The following is an 18354-nucleotide window of genomic DNA, read 5'->3' on the forward strand; positions in this document are numbered from 1 at the left end:
AGTCTCCAAAGACATGAGTTAAATACGGAACATGTTAACTGTATGATTGCTTGGGCAGATTTAAAAGAGAGATTGAAAAAAGGTAAAACAATTGATAAAAAGGTACAAGAGCAAATTGAAATAGAGAGGCAACATTAGAGGTGTGCTATTGAGAATTATTGCCTTAGTGAAAACTCTTGCAACAAACAACTTGGCTTTCCGTGGTACAAACGAGAAGCTTTATGAAGAAAATAATGGAATTTTTTTAGGCATAATTGAAATGATTGCAGAGTTTGATCGTGTAATAAAAGAACATATTAAATTAAGTTTTCAACATGGTGAAATTCATACTCATTATCTTGGTCACAATATACAAAATGAATTGATAAGTCTATTGGCACTTGAGGTTAAAACCATGATAGTTAAAAAAGTTAAGGAAGCAAAGTACTTTTCAGTAATCCTTGATTGTACTCTTGATGTAAGCCATCAAGAACAGATGTCTCTTGTGCTACGGTGTGTGGATATTTCATCAATCCCGATAAAAGTTGAAGAACACTTTTTAGAATTTTTAATCGTAGATGATACATCAGGGAAAAGACTTTTTGATGAACTTACAAATGCAATAAAGAATCTTGAGCTCGATATTAATGATGTAAGAGGGCAAGGCTATGATAATGGAGCTAATATGAAAGGGAAAGAACGAGGAGTACAAAAAAGACTATTAGAAGTAAATCCTAGAGCATTGTATACGCCTTGTGGTTGTCACAGTCTTAATCTAGTGCTTTATGATATGGGTAACTCTTGTCCAAAAGCAATTTCATTTTTCGGAGTTGTGCAACGTATTTATACAAGTTTCTCTTCTTCGACAAAGCGTTGGAAAATCTTAGAAGAAAATTTAGGAAAAGACAATGTACCAGGCTTCACACTTAAGTCATGGTCTCCAACACGATGGGAAAGTCGTGTTAATAGTGTTAAAGCAATAAAATACCAAGCTCCTCAGTTAAGAAATGCTTTATTGTAATTAGCAAAAACTAGTGAAGATCCTAAAACAAAAAGTGAAGTTGAGTGTCTAGCAACTTATGAACTTGAAAACTTTGAGTTTTTATTGGGCATGATCATTTGGTATTATATTATTTGCTGTTAATTCTGTTTCGAAAAGCTTGCAATCTAAAGACATGCAAATTGATATTACTATAGCTCAGTTAAAGGGTCTTATTTCATTTTTTGAAAAATATAGGGAAAATGGTTTTACTTCTGCTATGATTTCAGCTAAAGAGATTGCACTTGAAATGGAAGTAGAACATGTATTTCGTGAAAAGCGTAAGATTCGTAGGAAAAAACAATTTGATGAAAATGACAATGATGATGCAACAAAATCAGCAGAAGAAGCTTTTAGAATTGATTTTTTTTCTATATATAATTGATCGAGCTCTTTCTTCCATTGAAACTAGGTTTGAACAATTTCAAATGTATGAAGATGTATTTGGTTTTTTGTATGATTTAAAGAAGTTGAAAGCATTGGATGAGACTAGTTTGAAAAAATATTGTCTAAATCTTGAAAGTTCTTTAAGACATGATATGGTTTCTGATATTAATGGCCTAGATTTGTTTCATGAGTTAAACATTGCGAAAGAGGTTTTACAAACTAAAATTAATTTGCCCATTGAGACTTTAAGTTTTTTTCAAAGAATTAATTGTTTTCCGAATGATTGCATAGCATATAGAATATTATTGACGATACCCGTAACTGTTGCTTCTGGTGAAAGGAGCTTTTCAAAACTAAAATTGATAAAATCTTACTTGAGATCCACTATGTCACAAGAAAGACTTAATGGTTTAGCTATGTTATCTATTGAAAAGAATATGTTTGAAAAACTTGACTATGATAATTTAATTGATGTCTTTGCAGCTCAAAAGGTGAGAAAAATAAACTTTAAATGATGCCTTGATTTGCTTGGGTTGGTTCATATTTATTTCCCTCTTCTGTTTTACTACTAGTGCTATGATATGTTTATTTTTTCCATTTTGCAGTTGTGTTGTTGTTGTATGTTGAGACTTTTAAATGATTCGAAAGTCTTTTATCTCAAAATGATGGGTGATTACCATCGTTATCTCGTTGAGTTTAAAATTGGTGTTGAACGTAAAGAAGCAATTGCAGAGCTGGATACCCTAGGGAGGAGTCATACAAGGACAACACTTTAATTATGCAGCTCTTGAGAGATAACCTCACTTTGTGGACCTCTGACATGTGGGATGATGGGCCAGACGAGATCAAGGGGTAGTTTGTTGTTTTTATGTGCTTTGATTGTTAGAAATATAAAGCATATGTCTAGCTGAGCTTGTTGCTGCTTCATTCTTTCAAGCTATTGCTCATCAATACTTGTCTTTTATTGGAATTATTTGTGAATGTATTGAGACTGTGAAATCAGCTTATTATGATTGATTTATGGTGTTTGTATGAATTGGATATGAAATGTTGGAATCAAAAAAAAAACTTGCCAATGAACTTCGAAAAAAAGGCCTCACTTTGGATCGTTGCCTAAGGCCACATCCACCCTTGAGCCGGCCCTGCGTCCAACTCTCCCGGTCCTGGTGTCCAGCCCAACCTCTAAACTCTAATAATGCACCATCAAATTCTTATCATCTTATGTACATCAAAACAGTTTATCGAAGAAAAAAAAATGTACATCAAAACCAAATTAAATGGAAAAAATATCGAGAAAAAAAATATATAATTGCCGAGAAGAATAAACTCATACACAAAAACCACACGAGATGAACGCGAGTACACACTAACTAGTTCATAAGAATAATGGGATACGATTCCAGTTAAAAAAGTATTAGGTAACCTGCTCAAGTCTTCTGATGTTTAGCCCAATGAGCGAGATCATGAGCATCACTATTGCACTCTCTGTTAATACATTGACACTTTTACAATACACAAAAGAGCTGAAAATAAACTTGAAAATAATTTCTTGGGCCTAGTTCAAGCCTTCAAGGGACGTTCCTAATCTGCTAATGCAGTGATGATCATGAATTCGTGGTGTTATCTCCTTGAAATATGTACTTTGTTTAGAATGGATGCATGAAAATGAAGTATGATTATACTTGGAGAGGAGAAGAGGACTGAGGAGTAGGACCAGGGCCACGCCCTGAGCGCCTCATACAGTCATTTCTTTCTTTTTGATGAAGAGCGCCTCATAAATTCGCTCCGAGTTTGGCAATTATATCAAGCATTAGTGCACAACATTTTTTTTTTGGATAATAAGTGCACAACATATTAAGTTTTCATACATGGATTCATGCTCATCGACTCCAATATCAGGTATAGGTTGAAGATCATTCAACTGAATGTGTACGAGTATATCCCCTTCTTCGAAATCCATTAAGCAAATGGCATAGGTTAATTACTTGTGAAACAGAGACACTCAATTCTCATGCAGCGCGCTAAGAAGGTTTAGATTTCGAGAGTTAATAATGTGTTTTTTAAAGTCAGAGGACCAAACTGAGATTATTTGAGAGTGCGAATCTGGCAATCCGCCAACAGAACGGTAAATAAGATCAGACGCCGATAGCTTATTCCACAGACTGAAAATTGAATGAGCCAAACACAGCATCGAACTTTTCCCTCAAGTCACACTATAAAATGCATGAAAGTTGAAATTTCAGCAACTCGTGGAAGTTAAAATTATAAAAAGATCTTGTACAACTCATGAAGTACAGAGTAAAACAAAACCTTTAGAAAGAAAAATGCACTATGCAATATTTGAGAAAACGCGATTGCTAAAAAAGTAATTGCCTATATTAATGTGACAATTATCAACACAAGGATCACGTGCAAGCACGTCCATGGCCGCATATAGACTCAGACCAAATATTCAGTCAAGCTTGATCACAAAGTACCGCAAATGCAAGCTCCAACAACCAGTGTAAACCTAAGTTGTATCTTATGTAAAAAAGCAGAGCAAAAACTGAGAATTTACAACTAAAACAATCATAAGCGATTCCCTCAACTGCGGTAACCGACCCATGTATTTGCCCAAGGAGATGCTTCCCAACTTGAAGATCAAGCTCTCATGGCCTGCAGAAAGAAAAGTTTAATTTGGAGGATTAGTTTTACATCATTCCAGTACAAAAGTTTGAAAACATCAGGTGAATAGAAAAACAGAAGATAAAAATCATAACAGGCATTAAAAATCAGCTCAATAAAAACCTGACATTGTCTAAAGTTCTGCTAGAAAGTAAACATTATCTTAAATATGGCATATTGTATGTGTATCTGTGCGTGTGACAAATTAGGACTGGTTATTTGTGAAGACAATCTCAATCATGCAGTTCTCCCTCACGGGAAAATAAGATTTTAATTTTTATTAGTTCTTGTGACCCCTTAGTGACAAATTTAAAATTTCTTAAATAAATATTCTAAAAACACGTTTTGACAAGTTCAGAAACGTATGGAATTAGGGAGAAAGAGTCAAAATAAAATGACAAAACCAAAACAGAGGATGGGACGAAGAGAAGGTTTACATACCTTGAGCAGTAACAAAGTCCTACTCTGGAGAATCCACTTTCTTCTTTGATTTTACGAACCCTTTCTACAACTCTTTCTCGGCCCCACATTCTTTCTGAGTAACCAACAACAAGTAATTGCAATTTTCTTCCATTGCAGATCAAATACTTCATTAATTCAAAGGCATTCTCTCCAGGGCAGCACACACTGATTTCTGTACACTCCAACTGATGAATAAATTCCAGATTTTGAGATCTCCAATATGAATTGGACACACTTGAAATGGGACAATTTGTGCACTGAAAAAAGAATTAGTATCTGTTAATAAAATGCAAGCCTGAATACAATAAAAGAGAATATCCTTTTAAATATATATTACTCACATCATTGCGGCATGATTGATTAACAGAGAGATACTTCAGATGCGGGGACCTCCCAAGAAGGAATGCTAAGAATTGCATTTCAAAGTCTGAGAAATGCATATATAGCTTCAAGAACTCGAAATTACAAAACGGTACTGTTGATATATCACCACACGATTTGCTTGACAGGCTGCACAAGTTATATCATGCTTAAAAACACCAAAACTACTAAGGAGATCATATAGGGGGAAGAAAAAAAGACTAGTGAGCCCAGGCGATCATAGGCGCTAGGCGATGCTGGAGAGGCTTGATGCAGGCACTCGTTAGAGGTTCTAATAAAAAAATGAGCCTAGGTGACTGGCCAGTTTTTCTTTCTTTCTTAATAAAAGGGTTTTTTAGACATTGGTCCTAGTCTTAATTATGGTAATTAGATTTTGGTCAAGAAATGCCGAAATATTAGGTTTTTAGTCCTATTTCTACTACTTGACTGTCAGTCAGCTGAGTTGATTGCAGTCATGCTGCTTGGTTTTGTGATATCTAAAATACTTTAAAGAACGCGACTGTTAGCTACAGTCCCGCAACAGTAGTTTATTAATTTTTTATGTAACTCTTGGTTACTTCGTCATTTGTTATTTGCCCCTCTATTTTTTATTTATTTACCTAATTTACCCCTATCTAAAAGAGAGAAAAGTTGTTGGGGGCTTTTGATGGACACGTGGAAGAGAGAGAAATGGTAGGATGAGAGGAGATAGAAAAACGTGCATAGCACGTGCACCATTCTAGTGTCCATAATACCCCTGCGTGTGACTCTCATACGTTTACTAGATAATACGGAGTGTTCATTTGGACCCAAAACCCGAAACCGATTTGAAAAATAGACCAAAAACCGACCCGTACCCCCCAAAACCCAAACCACCAAACATATTTTTCAGGTATATGTTTTCACATTGTATCAAATCAGAAAAGGGAGAGGGTCCGCTATACTCAAGCCCATTTTCAACAAAAACATCAAATTGAACAAGATCAGACTGTCCTCGATCTCAACAAGGTGAGAGAAGCCCATAACCCGAAGAGTGGAGAGTAGGAGCACCGATCTCAGGTTACATCAAGGTCTCTGCCGGTCTCAATGTCAGGTCTTATATGGCATCACACAGGGCGGCGCTGAGTTTCAATGGGCCCAATGCAAGGTCCACCAAATGAGGCCTTTATTTCCTTTTTCTTTATCTGAGAATGGACTTTTGTTTGGGCTTTTAACACTATAGTGGGGTTTTTATAGCTAAACGGGGCCTTTTGTTTTGCTTTATTTTTGGGGCCCTATGCAAAGGCTTAGACTACATAGCCTTAGGGCCGGCCCTAGCATCACATGCTGGAGCAATCCAAGCTAGTCGAGATCTTCAATCAGATAGTCTCATAATTGGATCTACTTTGCTTCTCTGGCCACTTTAATAACATTTCCAACGCTATTTCCCATTTATCAAATGTTTGGTTTCGGGTATTGTAGTGTCTATTTATAGGAGTTCATCATTTTTTATTTATTTTTTGATATGGGAGAATTGGAATTCTTTTTATTTTGATAATGGGTTTGGTGGTTTCTTGTTTGTTTTTAGTTGGAGAATTGGAAGAGTGTACTTTGGTCTTTTTCGGTGTTTGATTGTCTTGATTTACAATTGTAATTGTGATGAAACGGGTCCAAGAAAAGGCATAAAGTAAAATGGGTTTGTTTAAGTTATTGGAATTTTACTTGTTATTGGGCCGAAATTGAGTTGTTGTTAGATCACATTGATCTAATTACGGACCAACAAGTGGCAAAATCAACATTTCCCATGAATACATTGGTCCTACGCATACTATGATAATTAGACTAGTAAGCACATGAGACGTATGTTCAGGGGCATTCTTGCCATTTCAAAAGAGCAAGTAGCATGACTACAGTCAACTGAGTTGACTAACGGTCAAGTAGCAGAAATAGGACTAAAACCTAATATTTCAACATTTCTATACCAAAGTCTAATTATCATAGTAAGACTAGAACCAATGTCTAAAAAACCTTTAAGAAAATAATGATAATAATTTGTGCACGTATTTGGCTCAAGATACGTCACACATTAGGCGACACGTTGAGATAAAAATCCCATATCTACTATCTACTATCTATATATTAAAGTAGAGACCTCCAATGGAGAATTTTCTCTCTCCTAGGTGGCACTCTAATATAAGAGTTAGCCTTTTCTAATATCCCCTACAATATCACCATGTAGACTTCTCTCTCAATTAAAACTCTTGACTTCTTCAGAAACCTAAAGACCTCCAAATTGGCAAAGCTTTCTATACTGCCTCCGCTTATCTCTCTCTCGAGTCTTGACTTATATATATTTTCTTGATGGGGCATAAAATATTTAATACGTTGATAGAATTAATCCGTTGGAAAATAACAGCCGACAATTAAAGACGGGAAATTGGTGTGGTTACATTTTTTTTTAAGAAGCAATGTTTATGGGTTGGGAACTTTTTGATATAAACTTTTATATGGGACAACATGCATAAACGTCTTCTATTGGGATCTTCATAAATTGTTGACATTTAACTCTTCTAATTTTTTTTTTTAATCTTCACCACTGGTAATGCATAACCGATGACAAAGAAAAATTCATCAATATTAGTGATGATTATTAAAGATTTGCATTGTTTCAATTATTAGTTTGTTTGTTTACTTAAATATACACAACACAAGAGTCAATTAAAAAAATTATATTGTACGTTCAAAAATAGTCTAGACATTATGTTCTCTTCATTAATTTTTGCTTAACATGTTATTATTCCACTCAATCCGACATTACATGAATCACACATTATAAAAATGATATTTGAGGAGAGAGATTATGCAGATGAAGCAAATTGTTAGTAATGTTAGTAGTGGGTCATTGGGTTTAGTAGTTTATACTCCTAGGAAACTTCGGTGAAAGAGCCATATAATTTAAATTTTTTCCATCAAAAAGTGCTAGACCAAAACCACAACCGGAAATGGATGCCTTATCTAGACTGCATAGGACACATGTGATAGATTGATAGAGTACGCATTGGAGCATATAACACATTTGATCTTAATAGTGTTTCAGGGCATAAACAATGTTCGAATATTGCGATTTACCCAAAATACCTAAAAGATCTCGGGCGTATGCCCGAGCTCAAAATCTAGTCTATATACTAAAGTAGAGACTTCTAATGAAAGATTTTCTCTCTCCTATGTGGCACTCTAATATGAGAGTTAATTTTTTCTATTTCTTATGTGGCACTCTTATATGAAAAATAGTCTTTTCTAATAACCTACAATCTCATATACATGGAACCTCTTTGGAGAGTTTGAGTGTATTTATAATTCTTATATTTGAAGAGCTTGAGTTTATTTCCAATTCTTATATATTTTATCAAATAAAAAAATGGCTAAAAAATAGGTGATTTGTAAAAGGTAATTTCCTCTTACGAATCAAACACTTTTAGTGTTCCAATTCTGATATATTTGATCAAATAAAAAAAAAAATTGCTAAAAAATATGTGATTTGTATAAACTAATTCTCTATTACAAATCATACAATTTTAGTGTCTATGATAAAGCACCGACTTATTTCAAATATATCCTTAACACGACATCATAAAATATATAATAGAAAATAGAAAAAAAAAATAATAAATAATGGCAAAACAATAATGACAAATATTTTATAAAATATATAATACTAAATGAAACTAACGTCAAAAAACAATTAATGGGGAACCGAAAATTGGATGCAAATGCATCGAACTAACCTCAAATAATATTTAACGGGAAATCGAAAACTGAATGCAAATGCAAGCATTAAACTAATCTTAAAAATTAATTAATAGAAAATTGGAATATGGATACAACTGCATTAAACTAACATCAAAGAATAATTAACGAAAAATCAAAATTTGGATGCAAATACATCAAACTAACATAAAAATAATAATTGTTGGAAAATCGAAAACTGGATGGAAATGCATTGAGCTAACCCTCAAAGATTAAATTAACGGGAAATCGAAAACTATATGCAACTGCATTGAACTAACTTCAAAGAAAAATTAATTATAAATTTGAAACATGATGCAAATGCGTGGAACTAATCTTAAAAAATAATTAACGAAAAATCAGAAACCGGATGTAATTGCACTGAACTAATCTCAAAAAATAAACTGGATGCAAATACATTAAACTAACTTCAAGAATTATTAACGGTAAATCGAAAACTGGATGCAAATTCATTGAACTAATCTCAAACAATAATTAACGAGAAATCGGAGACTAGATGCAAATGCAACTTTATCAAATAATAAATGAGAAATCGAAAACTGGATGCAAATGCATTAAACTAATCTCACAGAATAATTAACGGGAAATCAAAAACTAGATGCAAATGCATTGCACTTACCTCAAAGAACAATTAACATGAAATTGCAAATTAGATGCAAATGTATTGAACAAACCGAAAAGAATAATCAACGAGAAATCATAAACTAACTGGATGCAACTGCATAGAACTGATCTCAAAAAATAAATAATGGGAATTGGAAATTGGATGCAACTGCATTGAACTAACCTCAAAATATAAATAACGAAAAATCATAAACTATAAGCAAATGCATTGAACTAACCGGCTTCAAAACATAGTTGGGTTATATGTTGTGGGAATGTCTCGATAAGTATAATTTTGTATTTAAAATGATATATATCTTATCTCTTTCCATATGATTGGGAACTCCTTGCTATTCAAGTAACTTCAATATATATGAACTTCACCTTATTAAGCAATCTTACAAAACTTCAATCAAACTTCTATTATTAAACAACAAAATGAAGTTGAAGGGTTTTATCAAATGTGAGTTATTTTTTTTTTAATGGAGAGTGAGGTTTTCACGTTATAAGAAATTTGGTTGAGTAATCAATATACTATTAATATATAATAGTTCTGCATATTTGCAAATATTTTTAAGAATAATTAATATAACAACACCCTATCGTAGATAATCTTTGAAGATTCCACATAGTGAGTCATGCATAATTTAAAGAATAATTAATGGAAAATCAGGAACTGGATAATCTTCGATGATCCCACATAGGAAATCAAATATAATTTATTTTTTATATCATGTTTGCAAGGACACTACAGATGGATCAGTAGAAGTTGGTATTACACACCACATTGGATAATTAAAAGAAAATCGGAAACTGGATTCAAATACATAACTGAGCTCAAAAAGTAATTAATGGGAAATCAAAAATTTTATGCAAATGCAATAAACTAAACTCAAAAAGTAATTAACTAGAAATCAGAAACTGGATGCAATTGCATTAAACTAACGTCAGATAATAACTAACATAAAATTATAAATTGGATGCAAATCCTTGAAAAATATTTAACGGGAAATTGGAAACGGTATGCAAATGCATCAAACAAACCTGAGATAATTAATTAATGAGAAATCAAAAACTAGATGCAAATGCATTAAACTAAACTCAAAAAATAATTAACATAAAATCAAAAACCGAATGCAACTGCATTGAACTAAACTCATAGAATAATTGGTGGGAAATCAGAATCTAAATGCAAATGTATTGAAATAATCTCAAAGGATAATTAACGGGAAATAAAAAATCGGATATAATTGCATTGAGCTAACCTCAAAGCATAAATAATCAGAAACTAGATGCAAATGTATTGAACTAACCTTAAAGAGTTATTAACGGAAAATCTGAAACTAGATCCAAATGTAACGAACTAATCTCAAAGACTAATTAATGAAACATTAAAAAATGGATGAAACTGCACTGAACTAACCTAAATGAATAATTAACGGAGAATTATAAATTTGATGTAACTGCATTGAACTAACCTCAAAAAATAATTAATGGGAAATTGAAAACTTGATGCAAGTTCATTGAACTAACCTCAAAGAACAATTAACATAAAATCGGAAATTGGATGCAACTGCATTGAACTAACCTCCAAGAATAATTAATGAAAAATTAAAAACTAGATGCAACTGCATTAAACTAAAATTAGGGATTAACTAACGGGAAATCAGAAATTGGATGCAAATGCATTGAAATAACCTAAAAAAAATAGTTAACTGGAAAATCGGAAGTCGGATGTAACTACATCGCACTGACCTCAAAGCATAAATATCTGCTTTTTTAGCCTTCTCACATGAGTAATTAGGAACCTAAAACGAAAGTGAGTTTATAAAAACAGACTCTTACATGTATGCAAACTGTATAGAAATTGTAAACTATCGAGCTAACCTAAAAAAACAATTAACGTGAAATCAGAAACAAGATGCAGATGTATTGAACTAACCTCAAAGAGTAATTAACGGGAGATTGGAACCTAGATACAAATGCAATGAACTAATCTCAAATACTAATTAACCAAACATCAAAAACTGGATGCAACTGTACTGAATTAACCTTAATGAATAACTAACGGGAAATCATAAAGTGGATGCAATTGCACTGAACTAACCTCAAACGATAACTAACGGAAAATCGAAAACTTGATGCAACTATATTAAACTAACCTCAAAGAATAATTAATGAGAAATTGGAAACTGGATACAACGTACTACATTAAACTAAACTCAAAGAATAATTAATGGAAAATCAGAAACTTGATGCAAATGCATTGAACTAATAACCCTAAAATATTTTTGTATTATATGTAGGGGGAATAAATGTCTCGACAAATATAGTTTTGCATTTTAAGTAGTGTTTATCACAATTCTTTTATTGTGATTGAGAATGTCTTGCTATTCAAGTAGCTTCAATATTATCTTCACCACATTGGACATTCTCACAAAAGTTCAATCAAACTTCTATTGTTAAACCTAACAATAAAAAGAAGTCGATGAGTTTTATCAAGGTTTGATGTTTCCTTTTTATAGAGAGTGGTGCAAGAAATTTAAATGAGTAATTAATATAATTTTCATATCTCATAGCTATGTATAGTTGCTAATATTCTTTATAATAATTTAATATAATGACACCCATTCGTAGGACACGTTCATGTGATAAATCTTTTCAAGTGGGAGTAGTATATTCTTTGAGGATATGAAAACAATCAATCTATTTTAGTGATTTGTACACATTAGTACGTAAGCCGAGCGGTGATGATTTACCGCTAAATCACCATAAATCTAATAAAAATATTATACAAACTAAGCTAGATCGAGTTTAAGATAATTCCATTTGAAAATTACGGATTAATATCCTAAACCACAAAGTGAAGAGGCTATCTCAATTTGATCCATTAGTTTCCAAGTACTTATGCACCATAATCGCTACTCATTAACGTATTTCGGTTTATTTTCAATAAAAATATATTATGATTTGAAAATTTGCCGCTAAATCACCATAAATCTAGGAAAACTATTATACAAGCTAGATCGAGTTTAAGATAATTCTATTTGAAAATTACGGATTAATATCCTAAACCACAAAGTGAAGAGACTATCTCAATTTGATCACTTAGTTTCCAAGTACTTATGTACCATAATCGCTACTCATTAACGTATTTCAGTTTATTTTCAATAAAAATATATTCTGATTCGAAAATTTGCCGCTAAATCACTATAAATATAAGAAAACTATTATACAAGCTAGATCGAGTTTAACATAATTTTATTTGAAAATTATGGATTAATATCCTAAACCACAAAGTGAATAGGCTATCTCAATTTGATTCCTTAGTTTCCAAGTATTTATGCACCATAATCAATGCTCATTAACGTATTTCGGTTTATTTTCAATAAAAATATATTCTGATTCGAAAATTTGTGTGAGACATTTTGTAAAGCCTTTTCAGCACACAAAATATTTAATAGATCCCGGGCATATGCCCGGATCCAAAATCTAGTTGGGCATCTAAAGTCTTGACATATTGCGAATCGGTTTTAAGTTGGACAGTCATAAATTTAATACATAATAAGTAAATAAATGAGCAACCACATTTATTAGTAACTAAAGTAGAAATTTCTAACCTTAATACGCAGCTTAGGGTTGGCACGTCTAGTCAGGTTGTGTTGCAATGTCAAGCCTCACAAAAGGACTAGTGTAGCACAGGTTTCTCCACAGTTTGGAAGCAACTCTCATCCTAGCCAAGTCTCTCATCGAGAGAAATGAGGCGATGTGACCAATAATGACTTCAGGAAGTTCAATGATTGTGAATTGACGACCAACATTTTCTTCATCCAACGTGTTTCTTTGTATCCCGGACATGGCCTCTAGTCTTTCCTAACCAATACACGCAAGGTATTAGAAAACCTGCAGATCTCAGACTTTTAGAAATAATAACACAGCTTAAATATTTAACGTGAAAGCAGGTTCCAACTAGCAAACTCTGTAAAACCACCAAAAAACTATTAGTGTTCAGTTTTTAACTTTTCATCTAATGGTATATATAGATAGATCTTACAAGCATCTCGGGGGAATTTGAAATAGGTTTTGGATGAGACCGAAGTTAGACTTGAGGAGCGAAGCGCCTCACGTATCTTACTCTTGGGTTTTGTGTGGGAGAGTAGAATCAGTGTGAGTTCATAGGAGAGGTATTTATAGAGATTGAGAGTGTATCCTTGCTCTCCACGTGTAAGGATGTCCTAAGCGAGGGGTGGAGATTAGGATTGCACGTGTGAACCGTTCTCATGGGTCGATGTAATGATGTGGAGTGGCGAAATTGTATAAGTAACTGCGGCCATGACCCGGTGGTACGACGGTCGATATGTACAAGTACATCTTTAGTCATGATTGCTTATGGATAGGGGGTCTGTGTCACTTCCTAGCGTAGTTCGCATGATATTGCGATCTGTCTGTAGCGTTCTACTGGCTCGTGAGTGCGACCTGTGTACATAGGTCGATGTGTTATTTCCACCATGTTAAAAGCGTGTTGGATAGAATATCACTCCCCTACCGCGCCCCCTCTCGATGGGGTTGTGATAGCGACTTGTGAGAGAGATCGGTAGTCTTGGCGTGGACTATGTGAGAGGTGGAAATCTCCAATGATCTGTGAGGAACGGCTCGTGTTAACCATGTGAGCTAGTGGGTGCGAAAGTTTGACGTGTGCGCGACGTGGCGAGGATACGGCGATTCATGAGAGAAGAAAACGTGGCGCCCGTTTTTCGGGATGTGAAAAACGGAGCCGGTTGGTTGGAAGTCGTGGGCGGCTAAGGCTAGGGTGTAATCATGATGCCTTGGAAACCGGAGGGCGGTTGTTTAAAAATTTTACTTTGCTGTTGAAACTTCATTTGGTTTGCCGATGCGGTAAAGCGGGGAACTTCACTACCGCATCATCCATCAGGTTAGTTCTCTGCCATTTTTGAACCTCTTCTTCTTGTTTGGTGCTAAGCCTCTGTGCTAGAGTTGTTAGGATACGCTGTTAGATACTAGTAGCTAGATTTGTTAGGTTTAGAAGAGAAAATGTCTGACTCCGATGACACTTGATCTAATGAGGTTCGTGAAGTGTCTCTTGGTTGGGATGACGACGGTGATGAGAAAGATGAGTCTGTGTGTGGGATGGGTGAGAGTGATGATGAAGGCGCGGGCGGTGAAATTTGGCGATGAGGAAGATGTGGCTCGATCGTATGAGCTCTTTGAAGCTAACTTGGTCGCGGTGGGGGTCGTCGTCTTCTAGCGGTCCGCGCCCTTTAGAAATTTTGGGATAGATATCTTTGCTAGAAGTTCCCATATCGAGAGAAAGAAATATGGGATAACCATGTTTATCGGAGATCCATGAGCTTGATCGAACGCTCACGGTTTTAGCGAGAGGTATACCCCTCCACATAATGGGGTGATCATCTGTGAGGGGACACCGGTATACATGGCGATACCGATTCTCCAAGCTCGTTTGCGAGTTCCGAACGGCCCGTGGCAAGCGCTGTTTTCAGTTTGTGGGGGAACCATTGGCGACTATTTAAGGTTTTGATCTCTTGAGCGCCCGATTGGTGAGTACGGATCGAGGTCATTTGATGTAATTGAAAGCACTACCGTAAAGCGATCTAGGTCAGCTGAACTTTAGCTTGCAAACCACGAGCTCTGTTGTCGGGCGTTACGGGCCGGTAAAAGAGTAGCGAGTCGTGGGACAAGCGACCATTTGCTCCTTGGGGACGCTCTTGTGCGGCTACGGGTTCGGTGTGAACCATAAAGTATGCAACTTCATGGTGGGTGGAAGCGTTAGCGTTGGCTGATTAGGCTATCTTGATTTTGTAGAACTTTTCTTTGAATTTGTTGTCTTGTTGGTTATGCACGGATATCCGCACGAAAAGGAGTCAAGTCGACAAATTGATCGAAGTTAAGCTTGTTTGTCGCGGGAGGAAAAAAAGGCTAAGCTACCAGAAGTTGCGCATTTCTTTGAAGAGCGTGGAGGACCTGCCATCCAGGAAAAAAGAGTAGAACAGAAGGCCCGAGCGCGGGGTAACTTGAGTGGGAATACGTCGAAGAAAGCTGTGATTGGGAGTATAGGTCCTCAACTTAGCGAGATTCGGAGAGGATTTGTAGGCTCTGGGAGGCTCGAGCGTTACGCGCGCATGAGAGCATGTATAGCCCCGAGGGCGTTTTATCTCGAGGCGTCCCGGCGTAGTTGATCCTAGGAGTATAGGTCCTCAACTTAGCGAGATTGGGAGAAGCGATCTTTGTAAGCTCCTAAGAGCGTCGCGCAAGCCAGGCGTATGTAGCCCCTGAGGGCGTATGTGTGATGCTTGTGGTGCCAATGGCTTAGCAGTTTATGATAACAATCTTGTTAGTTTTACACTTGAGCTTGTAGTACATGTGGACATGAATTACAATACCTAATGCTACTCTTGGTAAAACTGTTTTTAGTAAGTATGTGTTCCAAGGTCGTGGCGAACTTCCCTTCACGGGTTTTAATCAATACGGCTCCATTGCTTGCGACACGTTCTATTATGTAAGGGCCTCCCACGTTGGTGCTAGTTTAGAGTCATCTTGAGTTTTCTTCAACACGAGATCACCGGGTTGAAAAGATCGAGGATGTACTCATTTGTTGTAGGATCGCTTTAGGACTTGTTGGTAGAATGCTACTCGGATGGCTGCTAGATCACGCCGTTCCTCAAGGAGGTCGACCTCTCGAGCTAAGACTGAGTCATTCAGGCCTGACTCGACAAGCTCAGATCGGGTTGCCGTGATTGTCAGCTCGGTGGGGATGACAGCTTCTGTACCATAACATAGGGAAAATGGTGATTCGCCGGTGCTGGAGCGAGCTATAGTGCGATGAGCCCATAGTATGTTCTCGAGCTGATTTGGCCATTGGCTCTTCTTCTTTTCAATCTTTTTCTTCAGATTCTCTAGAATGGCTTTGTTGCTGGCCTCTGCTTGTCCATTGTTTTGGGCGCATCTTGGAGTAGAAGGCATGAGCGATCTTCCACTTGGCGAGAAATTCTTTGGTCGTTTTGCCTTTGAACCGGGAGCCATTGTCCATCACCCGATTGTGTGTGGTAGGCCAAACCGGGTGATGATATGAGTCCAAATGAAATTCGACATGTGATTCTTTGGCGTGGGCCAACGGAATTGCCGACCCACTTTAGTGAAATAATCTGTGGCAGCAAGGACGAAGTCGGAAGTGGTGCTTCCGAGGGATGAATGGTCCCATAATGTCCATACCCCACATGTGGAGCGGCCGAGGGCTCGCTCGATGATGTTGATCAATTCGCGGGTCGGTTGGATGATGTTCATGACAAATGTTTGACATTTGACACACTTGAGGACATCTGACTTGGCATCGATCCGCATACGAGGCGAAGTATCCTTGGGAGATCGCTTTGTGGGCCAATGAGCGACCTCCGGCATGATTGCCACACTCTCCTTCATGGATCTCGGCGAAAATTAACTGACCTTGCTCTGGACTAATGCACCTCAGATGAGGTCCTCCTGCGGACTTGCGGAATAACCTGTCATTTAACAAACAATAGCTACGTGCCTGGTGAGGGACCTTTCTGGCTTTGGAACGCTCATCTAGAAGGGTGCGTGTTAGAATATCTTGTATAATAGGCTGCATCCATGTTTGACTCATCGATCTTGAGAGTGGGCGCAATTGATTGCCAAGACATGGTCGCTTGGTAAGCTGGTCGATCGACCACTTCAATGGTCGATTGTCTCAGGGGGCACAATTGATTAATGCGAGTGTATGCTAAGCTATCTGCGTGACGGTTCTCGTCACGCAAAGAATGGTGTATCGTAGCTCTGCTAAAGGAAGGAAGCAAATCATTAACAACTTGAAGGTACTTGGAAAGGTTACCTTCACTGGTAGTGTACTCTTTTGCGACCTGGCGAACGACCAGTTGCGAGTCACTAAAGATTTGGATCTCCTTTACACCGAGCTGGATTGCCGCACGCATTCCCATTATTAGTGCTTCGTACTCCGCTTCGTTATTAGAAGTTGCGAAGTTGATGCGGACTGCTTTCTCTACCATAGTTCCCTCGGGGGAAACTAAAACGATTTCGATACCACTGCCGCCTGGGTTGTTGGAACCATCGACGTAGAGGGACCAGACTGTTTTTATGTTCGCTTTGGTGGGTGCGACCTCTGTTTCTGATTCCCAATTGGGGTCGTCGACTGGAAAATCTGCTAGGAAATCTGCGACGACCTGACCCTTCTGCGACGTGCGGAGGACGAAGTCCATGTGGTGCTCGCCCAGTTCTTCTGCCCATATTTCCATCCTAGTGGTCTTATTTTCTTTGTGAAGGATCCTCTTCAACGGGAGATCGCTGAGTACTTTGATTGGATGAGCTTGAAAGTAAGGTCTGAATTTTCGTCGTGCGAGTATAACAAAGCAAGGGATCGCTCTCTCTATGTGGGAGTAATTTCTCTCTATTTGGGTGAGTGTCTTACTTGTGAAGTAGATCGGCTTTTCCGAAGGGTGTTCTTCTTTGAATAGGACCGAGGCCCGATGGCGAAATCCGATCTTGCTAGATAAAGGCCGAGTTTCTCCGTCTGTCGGCTTTAGCTAAGGCGGGGGTGTTGTCGGTATTCCTTAAGAGTGGAGAATGCTTGGTGGCATTGATCGTTCCATGAAAACTGCTTTCGCCTTTCTTTAGTATCAGAAGAAGCGATCGGCATTTGTCGATGCTCTCGATATGAATTGGTTGAGTGCCGCGACCATACGACAACTTTTGTATCTGTTTCTTTGTTTTGCTTGGTCGGGCATGAGGAGGCAATTTGAAGTGCGGATTTGCCGATACCTCGCTGCGAGACACGATAACCGAGAAATTTTCGGATGACGCTCGAAAAAAGACACTTCTCGGGTTCGGCTTCATTCGGTTAAATGCGTAGTTTGGAGAACGCTGCTTTCGAGGTGAGTGAGAGGTGGTCGCTGCTTTCTTGCTTTTGACAACCATATCGTCGATGTAGACCTCCATGGTATCTCCTAACATGTCCTAGAACATGTCAGTTACAAGTCGTTGATATGTCGCCCCTGCATTTTTTAATC

General features: G+C 37.0%; 1 protein-coding gene and 1 long non-coding RNA gene across 2 annotated transcripts; one reads left to right on the plus strand and one right to left on the minus strand.

The window, feature by feature from the left end:
- The first annotated feature begins 394 nt into the window (after positions 1–394).
- LOC147483750 (uncharacterized) lies at positions 395–2032 on the plus strand. Its single transcript, XM_086579634.1, has 5 exons — positions 395–996; positions 1139–1283; positions 1486–1614; positions 1889–1896; positions 2011–2032. Exons 1-5 carry the CDS (start codon positions 395–397, stop codon positions 2030–2032), a joined length of 906 nt encoding a protein of 301 aa, XP_086435760.1.
- Positions 2033–3759: 1727 nt separating this feature from the next.
- Positions 3760–5063, minus strand: LOC147483751 (uncharacterized). The gene is made up of 3 exons (XR_015205609.1): positions 4873–5063; positions 4511–4788; positions 3760–4060 (listed from the first exon to the last, which is right to left on the minus strand). It is a non-coding gene; the product is annotated as an uncharacterized LOC147483751 (long non-coding RNA).
- Between the last annotated feature and the right edge of the window lie 13291 nt (positions 5064–18354).

This window comes from Coptis chinensis, chromosome 8, assembly GCF_015680905.1.
Source record: "Coptis chinensis isolate HL-2020 chromosome 8, ASM1568090v1, whole genome shotgun sequence".
Classification (NCBI taxonomy): domain Eukaryota; kingdom Viridiplantae; phylum Streptophyta; class Magnoliopsida; order Ranunculales; family Ranunculaceae; genus Coptis; species Coptis chinensis.